This window comes from Erinaceus europaeus, chromosome 1 (assembly GCF_950295315.1).
Source record: "Erinaceus europaeus chromosome 1, mEriEur2.1, whole genome shotgun sequence".
Lineage (NCBI taxonomy): Eukaryota > Metazoa > Chordata > Mammalia > Eulipotyphla > Erinaceidae > Erinaceus > Erinaceus europaeus.
In genome coordinates, this window is record NC_080162.1 from 81047758 (window position 1) to 81064415 (window position 16658).

Sequence of the window (16658 nt, forward strand, 5' to 3'; positions counted from 1 at the left end):
AAAGTTGAGTACCTCCCTCTGAGCGCTATGGCCCTGGAGGAAAGTATTTGCCCTAATCCTGTGAAGCCATTTGTGTTATGCTTTGGGGGGGGGGGGCAGACCCTGGGGTGGGACTGGGGGTGGGGGTAGGGGTGGAGTTCCCCCCACCCAGAGTGCTTGCGGTCGCTGGGTAGCTGCAGGTACGGCTTTAAAAATTCCAGCCTGGGCAAAACTTTGATGATAAATCAAGAGGCAGATCCCTCCGCCGCACCTCCTCCGGGGGGCGGGGGGAGCGCGGAAGGGAGGGGTGCGGCACGGCGCGTCGCGCGAAGTGGCCTTCCGCGGAAGGCAAGAGTCCCGCAGTCGGAGGCGGCCGGCAGGGCTTGAGCTCGCTCCCTGCAGCCGGGATTGGGCCGGAGCCGCGCGCGGGCCAGGGCCGCAGCCAGGCCGGGGTCAGCGGGCCAGGGGCAGCGGCCCGAGCCGGGCATCCAGGCCGCAGCGAGCAGGGTCCGGCAGGTGCTGGGGTGCGCGGGGCTGCCGAGCCCAGATGTGAGGCGGCATGGGGGCCCCGCTGGCCGCGGCGCTGGGCGCCTTGCACTACCTGGCACTTTTCCTGCAACTCGGTGGCGCCACTCGAGCCGCCGGCCATGCGCCCTGGGACAACCACGTCTCCGGCCACGGTGAGTAGCCCCCGCTGGCTTCCCCGCCCAACGCCACCGGCTCCAACTTGGCGCTTCCCAGGCTCGAACCCGCGCCCTCCAGCCCGGGTGGAAGCCCCGGGGCGACCCCTATTGGATGCACAGACCCGCCCCACACCCTGTCGACCCCTGCGGAGGAGAGGGCATACTGCACGCACGCACCCTCACCCCGCTTACTGGGAACCCTGTCCACCGCCACCCCCCTCCACACACACCCCACACTCGCGCCCATGCCCACACCCCACGGCCACGCAGACGGGCACAGCTGCGGGCACAGCAGAGCCCACACGTACTGCTCCCTGCGTGCAGCTCTGGGGTCTCCTGCTCACTCGCAATCATTCACACTTGTGCCCACTACATGCGCCCCAGACACCATGGCTAACAGGCTCTCACCCTGCCAGCTGGCACCCAGGCTCACACTCTGTACAACTCTTGCCCGCGCACACTGGCAAATGCACAAACATACACTTGTGAACACACTTGGCTCGCCCACCCCTCCCTGCCCATCTGCTTGTCCCCTCTGTGGGTTTAGCCCCTCAGCTGCCCGTTTCTTCTTTCTCTGTCTCTGTCTCTCTCCACATTGACCTCTCATACCACTAGCAGAGACCCCTTGTAGACCTGGCTTCCCAGGGCTACAACCGACCCTAGTGGGTGGGTGGCACTGGGGTTGGTTAGGAAGGATCCTGGCAGCCTTGGCAGACAGTGAGGTGATTGGGATCACTGCTCCAGCCAGAGGTATGGCTAGGGAAGAGGCATGGCTGATGCATTTGTCCACTTCTGGGGGTGAGCAAGGAGCCCCTGCCACCCTTCTGGAGGTTGCCCCCCCCTCATCCTGAGCCTCGGAAGACGGAGATGTGGGAATCTCAACTCAGTTGCTGTGGGAGCCGGGGAACCAGCAAGCAAAGCTCCCCAACATTGGCTGCCTGGGTGTCTGAAGCTCTTTCCAGCCCCAGAGGAGCTCAAGTTAGTGGCAGAGTTGAATCATCTAAGGCCAGTCATTGTGGGGGCTCTCCCACCCCCCCATAACTGGTATGAGGACTAGGGCATGGATGAAAACAGGGACCCTCCCTCCAGCCATGCCTTTCTGCAGGGCCTCCCAGCCTGGTGAGAGAGGCTGCTGCACCCATGCTGGGCACTGTATGTCCAGGGTTGGGGTGGGGTGAGGAAATGCTGACAAAGAACAGAGAACTGGTGGTTTATTCTGGTGGGAAAAAGTAAGGGCTGGTGGGGGGGGGAGAGAAAGAATAAGAGGGGGCTTTGCTGGAGAATGACGCATGAGTGAAATTGCCTGAGGAGGGTCTGGCAGGTGGGGCTACAAAGCACTTCTTGGGGTCTCTGCTTTTGGGGAACTATGACTTGCATTGGTTTGCCTTCCTACACTTGATAGTAATGTATATTACTGTATGCCCATCGTCACACTCCCCATGCACTTTCTGTCAGCCCTGCTGGAGTGACATGAAGCAGGGAAAGGTGATTTTACCCCATGATTTATAGATGGGGAAATCAAGGCTTAGAGAGGTGTTAGGCCTTGCCCAAGGTAACACAGTGACTGAGAGTGGGATTGACCCCAGGGTCTGTTGGGCACCGACAATACTTTTTTCCCAGGACATCTGCCTTACTGTCAGATTCCCTCCTATTCAAAGGAAACTGGGAATTCCTCCTTCTGCTCCCCTTCTCAGTTGAGCTTCTAGGCTGGGCTAGGACCAGGAGGATTTTCCTGGGAAGGGTTTGCCTGTGTTTGGTGGGGTGGGGGGGTGGGATGGTGGAGCTGGGGCCCTGAGGGTTATGATCATCCTATTCCTAGGCCTCTCAGATCTGGATGCCACTCTGCTCAGAAACAGAATACCCCCCCCCCCGTCCCCTCTCTCTCTAGGAAGTAGGATTCACCCTTTGTGTATTCCTCTCTGCTTGCCTCATAGTTGGACATGCTTAGGGCACAGCTCTGCCTCAACAGTTGTAATGTTCCTCATCTGAACCTCAGAGAGGCCCAGCCAAAGCCAGAGGAGGGCTGGGGGTGGAGGACGGAGGGCATCCACACTGGCTGCCTAGGAATCTCACTTCTCTCAGCACCCCCCCACACACACACACACATGCACCCCGCGTGGCTCTGAGCAAGGGAGTCAGTCATCTGGGGTTCCCTTTGTTTCCTCAGAAGTGAGGAGGCTGGACGGCTTTGCAGGGGCCAGACTGCGTTCCCCCAGCACTGCTAGGTTCAAAGTCACAAGCAGTGGCCGGCTATGAGCCCCATGGCTGCCCCTCTGCTGGGCCAGGCTCCCCACCACAGCAGGAAGGGTTTGGAGCTACTCACTTAATCACAAAAAGAAACTGTTATTAATGATAGTGAGACGCCGGCGAATAAGTGGGTCATGTCTAATAAGCCATTTGTGTTCAGGAAGAGAATACCAATTTGATAAAAGCTGTGTGTGCTGAAAAAGCCCAGGAATTGCTGTTGAGCAGATTGGAGCCTGATCATTTCATTATTCCCAGGCTCCGCGTGGCCTCAGCTGATTCAGGGAATGTGGCCTGGCTAGGGAGGTGTCTCTAGTGTTGGTGGTAGGGGCCTGGAAGTGAGGGCTCCTGGAGAGGAGGAGCCCACTAGCCCTAATTGCATGCTCGCTCAAGCCAGGCAGGCTTCCTGGGGGAGGTGGGAGCTCTGGGTCAGATGGGTGTACAAGGACATCTGTCTGACTTTTCAGCTCCCACTTTTGCAGAGGGCTCCTTGGAACCATGAGTTGTGAATGGGCAGTGAATGGAGCACATGTCAGAGGGCAGGGGTGGGGGCTGCAGGGGTGCTGTTCTCTCAGTGTCTGTACCCAGTAGGTATGCAGTGAACAGCAGTGCCTTTTCCTTTCCTGAAAGGGTTAAGTTACTGCCAGGAGCACAACAGGGGTGGGAGGAGAGGGAGTGAACATTGAGGAGAAGCTGACTGCATGCAGGGTGCTGCCAAACTCCTTGGAAAGTGTCCCTTCCCTCAGCTCAATGTTATTCACACTCAGCCCAGTGCTGGACCGAAGAGGAGACAGGTTCAGAGAGTGCCAGTGACTCACCTAAGGCCACTGAGCCTTGTGCTTAGAATGAAGAAGGACCTGGCAGGTCTGGGTCGCCTCCTCTAGGACAGCAGGTGTAACCAGCTGGTGACCCACTTCTTTCTCTGTCCAGCCCCACCCAAGCCCACCCTCTGCCAACTCTCCCAGAGAACCATTAAGGTACTGGGTTTCCACCAAGAGGAGTCAGTGGCTCAGAAAGCTGACAGGATGTTGCTGAGGCCACATGCACACAAGCTGGAAAAGACAGCAGAGTGAGCTCCTTGCTGGGCGTTATCCTGGGCAGGAGGGTCCAGCAGGCAGGGTCTAGATCTGGGTCTGGAGGGTCTTTCTAGATCCTATACCTTGGACTCACTCAGGGAATTTATATAAAATACAGGTTCAAGCCCCACCCCCCATCCACTGTTAACTAAAATGATTGTTGACAGAGCCCTGGAATCTGCATTTTGACAAGCTTCCTGGGTGGTTCTCATGTAGCCTCATTCTAGAGTTTGAGAACCACTGCCTCAGTGCTCATCCATAACTGAGGAGACATGTGAGGGTAGACAAGTGTGTGGTGCTCAGCACAGCTGAATTTACCAGGCTGGAAGAGGCCCAAGCTGGGGCAGGTAAGTGGGTCCTTAGAGGGAACCCCTGGAAGTCTTTCACTGCAGCAAACCTCTGCCCTCCCACCTACCCCCTCCCTGCCCACGGCAGACGGACACACACACACACACACACACACACACACACACACACACATATCCCTAAGCCAGCACCTTCAATTATTAATACACCCCAGTGCAGACAAAGATCCTGGCTTTGTCCATTGAGTGATTTGCTGTCCGGAGCTTCCCTGTGTTGCCAGAAGGGAGCAGCGGGGTGCTGGGGGAGGGGAGATGGACACTGGGCTGCTTGGCAAACAGCCTGCGCACTGAGAAATGACCGCCTTTCTTGCCTGCCTCACCGAACTGCTGGGCTCTCGCCATCAATAAGCTGGCTAGTTTGGTGGCTGGGAGACAGAACACGGAGCCCTGTGTCCCGAAGGTTATGATGTTGAAAACGTGTCCGTGGTTGTCTCTGGCGTTGGTGATTATTCTATCAATTACGCCTGTAAACACTCTGCCTAAGGCTGAGGGTTTCCCGGCCTCCTGTGGGGAATTGGCCCTCACAAGCAGGTTTTCCCCAAGTCCTTCACGCCAATTGCTTTTGACACCTTGCCTATCAGCGGCTCCTGCAGCCTTTTCCCCAAGCAAGAGCAGCCCAGGGAGGTGGGTTCTGCGTACTGCTGTGGGGATATCAGGGGCAAAAGGGGGTGGGGGTGTCTCATAGCAAACAAGCTAGCAAGGGTGTCCAGATAGAGGCACCAAGCCAGTTGCCAGGACAGAAGATGGAGCAGTTGTAATGAGTCACAAGCTCAGGCTGAACGGGTGAGCCTCGGGAAGGGCTCTGTTCTTAGAGGGAATGTGCCCCACACCGCCTGATCATTGGGCGGGGGTCACTTGACTGATCTACAGATGGGAGGAGTAAGAGACAGACACCCCCACTGTCCTGCCAGGGCTTTAGGTTGCATTGTCTGTTGATGCTCACAAGAACCAGTCCATTCAGAGGCTGAAAGTGTGGAGCCAGGTGTGGGGGGGGAAGGGGGGGTGGTTCCAGAGCCATCTACACTTATGTGGGGGCCCAGAGAGGCAGAGGGGTGGAATGGAAGTGGCAACCCCCAGGCAGAAAACCTTGCCTCAGTGACCTTTCTTTTTTTTTTTTTAATTTGCTTTATCCCCTTTTTGTTGCCCTTGTTGTTTTATTGTTGTAGTTATTATTGTTGTTATTGATGTCATCGTTGCTGGATAGGACAGAGAGAAATGGAGAGAGGAGGGGAAGACAGAGAGGGGGAGAGAAAAATAGACACCTCCAGACCTGCTTCACCACTTGTGAAGTGACCCCACCCGCCAGCAGGTGGGGAGCCGAGGATTGAACCAGGATCCTTACGCTGGTCCTTGCGCTTAACCCCAATGCACTGCCGTTCGACCCCTCTCAGTGACCTTTCAAGGCCCCAGGGGGCATGAGTGTGAACAGTGACACCAGGGTCACGTTAGGCATAAAGGTCAGAAAGCAGAGGGGGAAATACCTTGTCGTGGTGCTTGGCCAAGACCCTGGGCTTTAGGGATCAAACCCACCAATGAGGTTGTGGGAAGAGACAGTCAACCTGGTGAAAAGGAGTTTGTGAGCAGGTGGGCACATGGGAGGTGGTCTACAGCCAGGTCCTCTCACCACCCCAGCTGTCATGGCCCCCAGCAGGGGAGTGGCTGGTGTCAGCATACCCACCACAATGCCCAGTGCAGGAAATGAATGAATGAATGAATGTCAAACAGGATGAGGCAGAGATCTGAGATATGACTTCTTAAACTTTTGTTCATTTAAATTTAATATGTTTTGAAACATATTCATTTTGTACAGAATCATATTCTTAGAAAAATCACAAAATCTGGCTCCCCCCCGCCCCCACCACCCAGCTGACTGGGCAAGGACTGTTAGAGGTGGATAAGGCTGATTTCACCTTGCCGAGCACACACCACCCCTCTGGGGGGCATATGAGATGTTGCAGCCCTGAGGATAATGGGAGTCCAGTGGGGGTGTCCTCTCTTTAAACTAAATTAGACTCTTCCATCATAAAATAGGAGAGGTGCCCACTCCTCTGCCAGCTGGTGGCCCTGCTTCCCTCTGGCATGACGAAGAAGTAAGGGGTGGAGAGGCAGGGAGCTGGTCAGCTCTGTGTTCCTCCTCTCCCTGCAAGTCAGCAGAGAGGCTGCAGACTCAACTCCTTCATCTCCCCCCCATCCCCTATTGAAACCCTTCCTCAAGACCCCCCACAGCCCTCAGCACAATTGGATCCTATCTGAGAGAGGATTTTAGGTAGAACCAAGGCAAGCCTCTTACATTTTAATGGCCATGCATTTCTTCTAGTGTGGACTAGAAAAACAGAACCAGCACATCAACACTGTGGTTTCACACATATGATTGCTGAGGATGAGCTTAGCAGGGATATTAAAAATAGTGGGTTAGTTCATAGAGAGACTAAGGACACAGCAGCACAGGTGGCACAGAGCTGGGTGTGGGTATGGCTGGGTTTGGGGGCCATGCCTGGGCTCCCTCCCACCTTGTGCTGGGGAGTATTGGCCCAACAGGGGCTGTTGCCATGGAAGGCTTGTCCATCTCCATTTCCTCCCTCCCTCCCTCCCTTCTTTCCTTCACTCAACAGAGAGCCTGCTGTATCCCAAGCTCTTCAGCCACCAGGGACATATCAGCGAGGAAGACAGATAAGGCTCTTGCTCAGACAAGTAAACTTGTGAAAATGGAGAAGCATACATTGTAATAAGAATTGAGACGCAGATTGGCATTCAGAATTAAAAAAAAAAAAAAAGGCAGGCAAGGGTAGATAGCGTAATGGTTATGCAAGGAGACTCTTGTGCCTGAGGCTCCAAAGTCCCAGGTTTAATACTCTGCACCACCATAAGCCAGAGCTGAGCAGTGCTCTGGTTTAAAAAAAAAAAAAAAAAAAAAAGCCATTCCTGGATTCCTGGGGCGGTTAGGACACTTAGTAAATGAACTCCCCATCAGAGCTGTACTCCACCTATGACTAGTTGGAGGCACTGGAGAGAGGATCCCAGCCTTATTTCCCAAAGGAAAAAAAGATGAGAGAAATGGGTGGAGAAGTCAGAATTTGGGACTGTCAATAAAAATCTGTCATCCAGCGGTTGAGTGATGGTGTTCGCCAGGGTTCAGCTGGGTGGGGCTCCCAGCCCTAGGATACCTGGCCCTAGCTGGGGACCTGGCAGGGCAGGGGGCTGTGATGGCAGCTGGGAGCAGTGGCCCCACATTAAAGAGCCAAAGTCAGGAAGGTGGAAAGTGAACTCTGGGTTTTTGTCCACCCTGCCCCATGCCCACCTTGCTTGGTAGCTTGGTGGGTCCTTCCCTTTCTCTTGATCTCCAGACTGGCCAACTCCTCTATGCTTTAATCCTCCAGGGACCTTTTCTCCATCAAAACCTTCTCAGCCCCTGTCCTTTGCCATCTAACTGGCACCTGTACCTGCAGTGAGACGTGGTGCTGTGCTCAGACCAGCCTGGAGTGGGGCCTGTGAACCCCAACACCACCCACTGCTCAATGAGCTGCTCTTTGAGCCCATCAGTTCTCCCCTTGTGTCCTGCACACACCCTAGGAGGTGGGTGCCCCTTCCCACTTCACAGGTGAGAAAATGAGGTTTAAGGGGGATGATGAGACTTGCCTCAGGACAGATGTGGGCATGCAGTTGTGGGACAGCCAGGCTGGCAAGTGGCAGGGGTGGGGGTCCAGCTTGTAGAGCTGTGAAGCTGGAATTCTTTTCTTTCTGAACATTTTAGGGAAACCTTTCTAATTTATTTTATGTTTATGAGAGAGACTCCACTGGCATTTGTGGAGTTTCACTTGTTTTGTCTTTTTTGTGCAGTGCTGGGGATCAGACCCAGTGCTTCTACAGGCAGGGTATGCACTCTAGCCTGTGTTGCCACCCTGGCCTCAGCAAACTGGAGTCCTGCTGCCCCTCCACTGCTGGGCTTCTGACTGTCAAGTGGACGGGTGCATGGACACTGACGTCCCAGAGTGACTCCAGGAGATTGTCTCAGGATCTGTGACAGCAGATGCTGAGGGTGCTTGTGTCTGGCTCAGAGGGCCTGAGGATATGGGGTCGATCGTGGATGGAAGTCCAGCGCTTCCAGTGGGGAGAGAGTCCCTGGGGCACACATGTGAGCCTCACATATGGTACTGTCTCAGGGTCCTCCGAAGGCCAGGTGGGCTTGACTGATCTGGCAGCCAGAGTGAGTGTGTTTGATGTGCGATCTTGTGGACAAGAGCTTGTCCTTTAGCATCTTGACTGAAGGCTTTGGCCTCTGGCCTCTTCTCCATAGACTTTGCTTTAGTGCCAACTTCCCCAGCCCCCTGCAAGCTGGTGCCCTTGCAAGGCAAGGCGCAGAGGCGCTGGCAGCATCTGGAAGGTTAGCGCTGAGTGGGGAGGGGAGCTTGCTTGGAGCTAGCAATTAGGGGAGGGGGGTGCTTGTCTGTGGCGGGGGGGGGGGCTCTGCCTCTCCCTCCCTCTGGGTCTTCCTCTCCCTGGGTCACTCTCTCTGTACAGATCTCACTGTCTCTCTTCATTATCTATTTCAGTCTTTCCATCTTTCTTTGTTCATTTGCTGTGACTACTATATCCATCCTTCCCTACAACTGTCCTTTTTTTCTGTCTCTACAGACACACACATACCCTCTTCCAATGATGTTTTAGAAACACACACACACAAACACACACTGTGCAGCCTGATGACACTCACACAGAGAAGGTACTCGAGAGACACTGTTGAGTGTATGGGGTGGAGAAATGAATGCCAGTGAAATGCTAAAACTACAAGAGACCCTGAAGCTTGGACTCTTGACACAAGTGGGTCCTACATTTTTGGAGGTCACAGTCATCCTCTGCATCTGATAAAAACTGGATCATTTCCTGGGTGGGAGGAGTTGTCACATTGTGTTGCCCGATTTCAGAGGGTCTGATGAAGTGGTCACAGAGCCCACCTTCAGTCCCCAGGATGTGGCCTTCATTGCACCAGGTTGAAACTGAGACCCAGAGAAGGCAGGTTTGGCCCAGCTCATGGAGCACAGAACTAACCAAGTTTCATTCACTTTTCCCATGGCAAGTCCTTGGTGAGGGTGGGTGTTGGGGAGAGATATGGAGGACTGTCAGAGGTTCTCAGAAAGAGTGGTTGTTATGCCCTTGTGCAATCAGAGAAGACTTCCTAGGGGTGGTGAGCTTTCAGACCTGTGTTTAGTAGCAGGGCAAAAAGGAGACTCCAGAGGCCAGTACAGAGCCCTGCCTGGCTGCCTGGGTCTGGTCAGGGCTGCATTTCCATATGAGTCACCTATAGTTGTCCAGAAAAGGAGACTGCAGCTGGAATCACTAGAAATGGACTGTGGAGCTTGGTCTTGATCCTCAGGACAGGGGCAGCCCTGGAGGCTTCCAGAGTGGAGAAGGCAGAGGGTGTGGCTGCCATTAAGTGGCGTGTGAGCATCTGGAAGAGTATTCTGGAAGAGAATATTCTGGGGGAAGAGGCAGAGTTTGCTGGTTCAGTGGTGTGATGCAAACATGAGCTCAGGCATGTATGTGTTTGTACTCAGGCACCTACTTCCTGTCTATCTCTTTTTTAAAAAAAAAACTTTCTTTTCTTATTTTTCTTATTTGCTAGAATAGAGAAAAATTGGGAGAGGGAGGGGAGGTAGAAAGACACCTGCAGCACTGCTTCACTGCTTCTGAAGCTTCCCCCCTGCAGGTGGGGGGAACAGGGGCTTAAACCCAGGCCCTCATGAGCTGTAATGTGTGCGCTCAACCAGGTGCACCACTGGCCTGGCTGGCCCCCTTTCCTGTCTAGCTGACCCTCTTTCACTCCAGCCACTTCCTTCCCAGCATCACCAGGCACCTTTTGCCCAGCAGTACTGGCAGCTTCTTTCTTTCCTCCTTCGTGTATCTGGCCTCCTGAGCAACCTGGGTACCACTGTAGGCGCCCATCTTTGGAGGAGAAACTTAAGGCCGGGAGAGGGACGGTGGGCCTGGAGCAGAGCGCCAGGCAAGGCGTCCCTCAGCCTGGCCTGTGAAGGAGTGGGATTTGGGGTGGGGGGTCTGGGCTGAACTCCTTTGCTCTCATGCCTCAGGCTCGGCTCCTGCCCAGGGGGGCGGGGGGAAAGCTCGCGCTGACAGAAGGGTGTCTGTTCTGCTTTGTGAGCTTTTAAAAAAATCGTTTCCGGCCTCGGAGGCGGCAGCAATTACGGCCAGCCCGCTGGGGAGCTGTTTGCCGCCTGTCATCGGCCGAGAAAGGGTCCCTAATGGAGGCCCCGCGGTCCACGCAGGGGAGTGGAAAAAGCTCCAAATAAAGCAACGCTAATGGTCTCTCCGCAGGCCGTGAGGTGGGGGCAGGCTGCCGGGAAGGCCTGGGACAGAGCCCCAGACTCACCAGCTGGTGTCCTGCCCCCCACGCCCCGCCCCACTCGGGCAGGCGGCCCTGCATCCCAGCTGGGGACTTTATGAGCCCCGTCTCTGTGAAATCCTCTTCCAGGCAGAAGGGTCAGTTAGTGCAGAGACCCTGGTTAGGGACAGAACCCTTGCAGCTAGGGATGGATTCCTTGGTTCCAAAACAGTCCCTGTCCCTGTGTTTGAGAAACAAGGGCTGGCCAGTTTGGTGAGAAATAGGGAACTGGGAGCCCTGAGACGGCATGAGGCCAGAATTGTGAGAGTCGACCCCAGTTGTGCTCCCAGGAGCCCACTCCTCGCAGACACCTCCAGGCAGCAGTTCCACCGAGTCCCTACAGTACCCACTTTACAGATGGGGAAACAGAAGAGTTGGGTGGGGATGGGGCTGGGACAGGCACTGGGTCCCCAGGGTTGAGGTTTGCCTCAGGGCAGGTTGGGGGAGTTGTCCCTGCTCACTGGGCACCCCAGTGGGCTGCCTCAGTTTCCCCTCCTGCTGGTTCCCCCACCTTGCTTTCTGTCCCCTTCTCCCTTCTGCTCTGTCCTTCCAGCCGTGACCCTCTCTCACTCTAGCCACTTAACTCCTAGCATCACTCACTTTTCTTTCTCCCCTGTGGATCTGGGGTGTTCCTTCCTGGGTTGGGTAGAGACTAGTTGCTTATCCCTGTGGTTGATGAACCCCCTTTGCCTCCTCCACCTACCCACTCTCTGCTTCCATCTGGCAGCAGGGGTGGCTACATGTCTGAGCTTTGGGGATCAGGCCCCTTTGAGTTCAAACCCTGAACCCTTTCCAACCTCCCTGGGTCTTATCAGTCATCCGTGCAGTGTTCTCTCCCGGTCTCTGCAGGGTGAAGAACTAGGGTGCCTGCAGAGAGTCTGAGAGACCCACCATGCCCACCCACCTTCCCCCATCCCTGGCTGCTCCACCAGCATTCCTCCCTGGCCCCTTGCATGTCGCCACACTTGCCTGGCTCCCTCTCAAACCCTTTCGCTCCTTGTGGCCCAGACGAGTGGGAAGAGGAGGCAGGAATTCCACTGGGGAAACCTGCTCAACTCCCACAATCCTGCAAGTGCCAGAATATTTTCACTCTCCTTAAATCTCCCAAGATTTGTAATTCCGCTGCTGTCTCCCTCAATATGTGCCACTGGCCTTGGAAGGCACAGGTGCTGCCTGCCCAGTGGCGTCAGGGCTGCCTGATGCGGGGGGGGAGGGGGGGGACAGGCAAGTCCGCACCCTGCGTTGGCCTCTACTCTTTCCCAGCCAATAAGGAGAAGAGAATGGCAGTGGCTCTATCCCAGGCTGTTAGGGGTATTCAGTGAGATGTTTTATTAAAGAAATGCCTCTATAAAAAGGAATGGAATCTGATATATGTTTGAATGTGAATGAACCTCAGAAGCATTATGCTAAGTGAAAAATGCCAGTCCCCAAAGACCACGTGCTATATGAGCCCACGGATGTGAGCAGGCATAGCCACCGAGAGAGAAACGCTCTGCTGTGGTTGCCAGGGATGGGGCAGGTAAAGAGTGACTGCCTAGTGGGGGCAGGGCTTCGTTTTGGGGTGATAAAAATGTCTTAGGTCTAAATAAAAGTGGCCTTTGCACAATTTTATGAATGCATTAAATGCTTCTGCATCCCTCCATTTAAAAATGGTTCACTTTGGGGTTCGGGCAGTAGCTCAGCAGGTTACGCACACATGGCGCAAAGCACAAGGACTGGTGTAAGGATCCCAGTTCGAGCCCCCGGCTCCCCACCTGCAGGGGGGGTCTCTTCACAGGTGATGAAGCAGGTCTGCAGGTGTCTCTCTTTCTCTCCCCTGTCTCCCTGTCTCCCCTCCTCTCCCAATTTCTCTCTGTCCTATCCAACAACAACAACAGCAATGGCAACAATAATAATAAGGACTACAACAAGGGCAACAAAAATGGGAAAAAGGGCCTCCAGGAGCAGTGGATTCGTAGTGCAGGCACCAAGCCCCAGTGATAACCCCGGAGGGAAAAAAAAAAAAAAGCAAATAAACTAATTTTTTTTAAGTTCTATTTTGTGTTATAATAATGAATTTCAGGGGGTGGCCAGTGGTGCACCTGGTTTAGTGCACATGTTACCATGCCCAAAGACCCAGGTTCAAGTCCCCAGTCCCTACCTGCAGGGTGGGGGAGAAGCTTCCTGAGAGGTGAAGCAGTGCTGCATGTGTCTCTTTCTCGCTTCCCACCTCTTCTTTTTCTCTCAATTTCTCTCTATCTCTAGTCAATAAATATGTAGTAAAAGATTTAACAGAAATTAAGAACTTCATTTTACATAGACGTTCCTATATTTCATCCTTTCAACAACCCTGTGAAGTGGCTATCGCTATCTCCATTTCACAGATGGGAACACTAAGGCACGGTGTCACCTCACACCTGCTACATGCTCAAAAATGTTAAGTGTTTTATTATCAGGCCAGGCAGCCTGGCTTCCCCATCAGCTGGCACTGGGCAATGACCCTGCCTGAGGGAAGGTGCTCTATGTGATGAGAACATGCCTTGAATTGGGACCCCAGGGAAAGGCAGGTATAGAGACCCAGTTGTGTCCCTCATACTGGAATCAGATCTCTGCCTGCATTTGTCCCTTTAATCTCCAGAATAAGCCTTCACACAGTGACTTGTGGGAACAGGAGTTCAGAGAAGTCAAGCAGATCTGCACAGCAAGTCAGGGCAGAGCTGCAGCTGGCACTGTCCTCTGTAAATCTGGACTGCCCCCAACCCCCCCCACCTCCCCATCTGCTGTCTGTACCTCTCCCACCTTCAGCTGTGAACAGAGCAGGGTGTGAGGACCCTGGGGCTGTAGGGAGGAAGGAGGTCTTGAATTTGATTAGACAGGGGTCTATCCCATGTGGGAGAGTAAACAGCTCCCCACTGGGGGCAACCTTTCTTTGATGTCTCCCGTTTTATTCAAAATTCATAAATTCTGTATTCTCCTCCATAATATATTCATGTTTGTTTTAATAAAAAATTATGTTCTCTCCCCATTTTGGGGAGAGAAATTGATGCCTTGGAAGTTCCTCCCCCCAGCTGGAGCAGTGCAGGCCATCAGGGAATCCTTCCTCTCCTCCATTCTCTGCTTTGTTCATTCACTCGGAGGGCAGGGCAGTGAAGGGGGTGGTCACGCTCATAGTGAATCAGGGTGCTGCCAGGGCTGGGGCAGGTGGGGGGATAGGAGGGGGGACGGGAGGGGGCAGTCAGAGAGCCCTGATGGATGAATGGTAGGGGAAGTGTGTGGTCCAGCACCAGCCAGTCGAGCCTCCGTTGGCCATGACATTGGGCCTTCAGCAAGACCTGCATCTCAAGCCCTTGCTGATCAAGGACAAAGCCTTGGCTTTGACAGGAACCCCTAACCCTCACCCACCTCCCTCGTTAGTGGGAGACAATGGAGGAGGGAGACTTGCAGCCTTCAGCCTTCTTGGATGAGGATTTATGAATGCTGTTTGGTTTTCATAGTGTTCATTTTTACAGTTACCCTCTATTTATGGCAAGTGATGCTGATTTTTCATTTATGGTGGTAATAAAAGTCTCTTTTTAAGCTGAATTTATTTAAGTAAAAAAGGGAAAGATGCTTCGAAGATAAATATCAGGTAAATAATGGCACAGGTGGTGCAGGGACCCTGCAGAAATGCTGAAGGTGGTCCCCAGACGGTGGACTTGGGAAGCCCTGCCGGATCTGCTCTGCCCTGTGCAAGCTCCAGCCAGGCTCAAGTCCAAGCGTGTCCTCCTCTTAGAAGCCTCCCTGACTCCAGCCTCTTCCTCGCCTGGCACCTGTGCTCTGCTCCCTCCATGTGGCTGTGTGAATGGTGCATGTGCTGACCAACTGTACATGGTGGTCCAGGCTGCGCCCCAAACCTTGCCTGCAAATGGCACCCCAGAGAGCCAATTTTCAAGCTGAGATGGGAGAGGGAACTCTGAAATGGGAGGAGGAGATTCCCAGGTTTGGGTTAAAACATTTTGTCAAAATTTCTTGAGAATAAAAGCATTGGACTCTCAAGTATGAGGTCCTGAGTTTGATCCCTGACACTGCATGTGCCAGAGTGATGCCTGAGTGTGCAGTCTCTTCCCCCCCCCCACTCTCCATCTCTCTAACCCTCATCTCTTTCATTGATAAATAAAATAAATATTTTTTAAAAAACTTTTTTTTCCTTTTTTTTTTTCCTCCAGGGTTATTACTGGGCTTGGTGCCTGCACCATGAATCCACCGCTCCTGGAGGCCATTTCCCCCCCCCTTTTTTGTAGCCTCGTTGTGGTTATTATTATTGCCATTGTTGATGTTGTTCGCTGTTGGGTAGGACAGAGAGAAATGGAGAGAGGAGGGGAAGACAGAGAGGGGGAGAGAAAGATAGACACCTGCAGACCTGCTTCACCACCTGTGAAGCGACTCCCCTGCAGGTCGGGAGCCGGGGGCTCGAACTGAGATCCTTACGCCGGTCCTTGCGCTTTGCGCCACATGCGCTTAACCCACTGCGCCGCCGCCCGACCCCCCTTTTTAAAAACTTTTTGTAGTTAGGTAGCCCTGGAAGTGACACATGGTCAGACTTCTGGACTCAAATATATGAGGTCTGGAGTCTGATGCCCAGAGTGGTGCCCTGGTCCTCTTGCATGCTAATAAATGAATGTATTTTGGGGGAGTTGGGAGGTAGTGCAGTGGGTTAAGCGCACGTGCTGCAAAGCGCAAGGACCCGTAAGGATCCCGGTTCAAGCCCCCGGCTCCCCACCTGCAGGGAAGTCACTTCACAGGCGGTGAAGCAGGTCTGCAGGTGTCTGTCTTTCTCTCCCCCTCTCTGTCTTCCCCCTTCTCTCCATTTCTCTCTGTCCTATCTAACAGCAACAACAACAATAATAACTACAAAAAATAAAAAGGGCAACAAAAGGGAAAATAAATATGAATGTATTTTTTGATTAATTTTAAATTTTATTCTGTTTGATGAGACAGAGAGAAATTGAGAAGGAAGGGTGTCATAGGGAGAGGGAGAGAGAGAGAGAGACCTGCAGCACTGCTTTGCTGCTTGTGAAGCTTTTCCCCTGTAAATGAGGAGCAGGGGCTTAAACCGGGGTCCTTGTACATGGTAACGTGCAGTCAACCAGGTGCACCACTGCCTGGCCCTTAAATGAATATTTTTAAAAAAGAAACTTCACAGTCAGCCTTGGGGTTGAGCTCTGACTCCATCTCTTTACACCGTGTGACTTCAGGGACGGACACTCCTTCTCTGCACCTTGGTACTGCTCTCTGTAAAATTGGGCTGACACCTCCTACAGTCTTTGGGAGGAATAAATGAAGAGCCCTAGGTACAAAGCCTGGTGCCTAGGGGCTTCCTCCCTTCAACACCTAAGCGGGGGACTGGCCCTAATGGTCCCCAGGTCCCCTGACACTTGGTGGCCCTGCTGGCAATAAAGGAACGTGACCCCTCCCCCCCATCCCCTCTCCCATCCCACCGGCCTCTGGGGGGTTGTGTGGCATCCAGCAGCTCCAGTGAAGAAGGTGATTCTGCAGAGCTGATGGCACTTGGCCTGGCAGGGCTGCGGGATTAGAGGGTGGCAAGGGCGGGGGAGGCTGCTGGAGAAGACAGCCCTTCCTGCCACTGCCAGCCTTTATTTATGACCCAGTTTCATTCTTGGCTGCATTTCATGGGATAACTTTATGGGCTCTCCCAGGAGCCTCCGGCTTGCTTGCCAGTGTGAGTGGGCACCCCTAGGCTGGGCCTATGTGGCTCTGGTGGGGCCTGGGTATCAGCAGCTGTGAGGGCACCAATAGGGAGGAAGAGAGGGATGCACCTGCTGGGAGTTGCTCATATAGACACCCCCATCCTGTTTTGCTTGTGGGGGCTTAGTGCCCCTCTTAAACGCAAATCTGGCTCTAAGTAGGTGTCTGTGAGTAAATGATGAATGACTTCTCC

General features: G+C 53.8%; 1 protein-coding gene across 1 annotated transcript in view; it reads left to right on the forward strand.

Moving 5' to 3' along the window:
• Window positions 1-326: 326 nt before the first annotated feature.
• VSTM2L (V-set and transmembrane domain containing 2 like) overlaps window positions 327-16658 on the forward strand; it is a 34725-nt gene continuing 18393 nt past the window's right edge. Inside the window, exon 1 of the mRNA XM_007518452.3 lies at window positions 327-659. Within this exon, the coding sequence (XP_007518514.2) occupies window positions 539-659 (121 nt within the window). The 5' untranslated portion in view covers window positions 327-538. The remainder of the gene's footprint in view (window positions 660-16658) is intronic.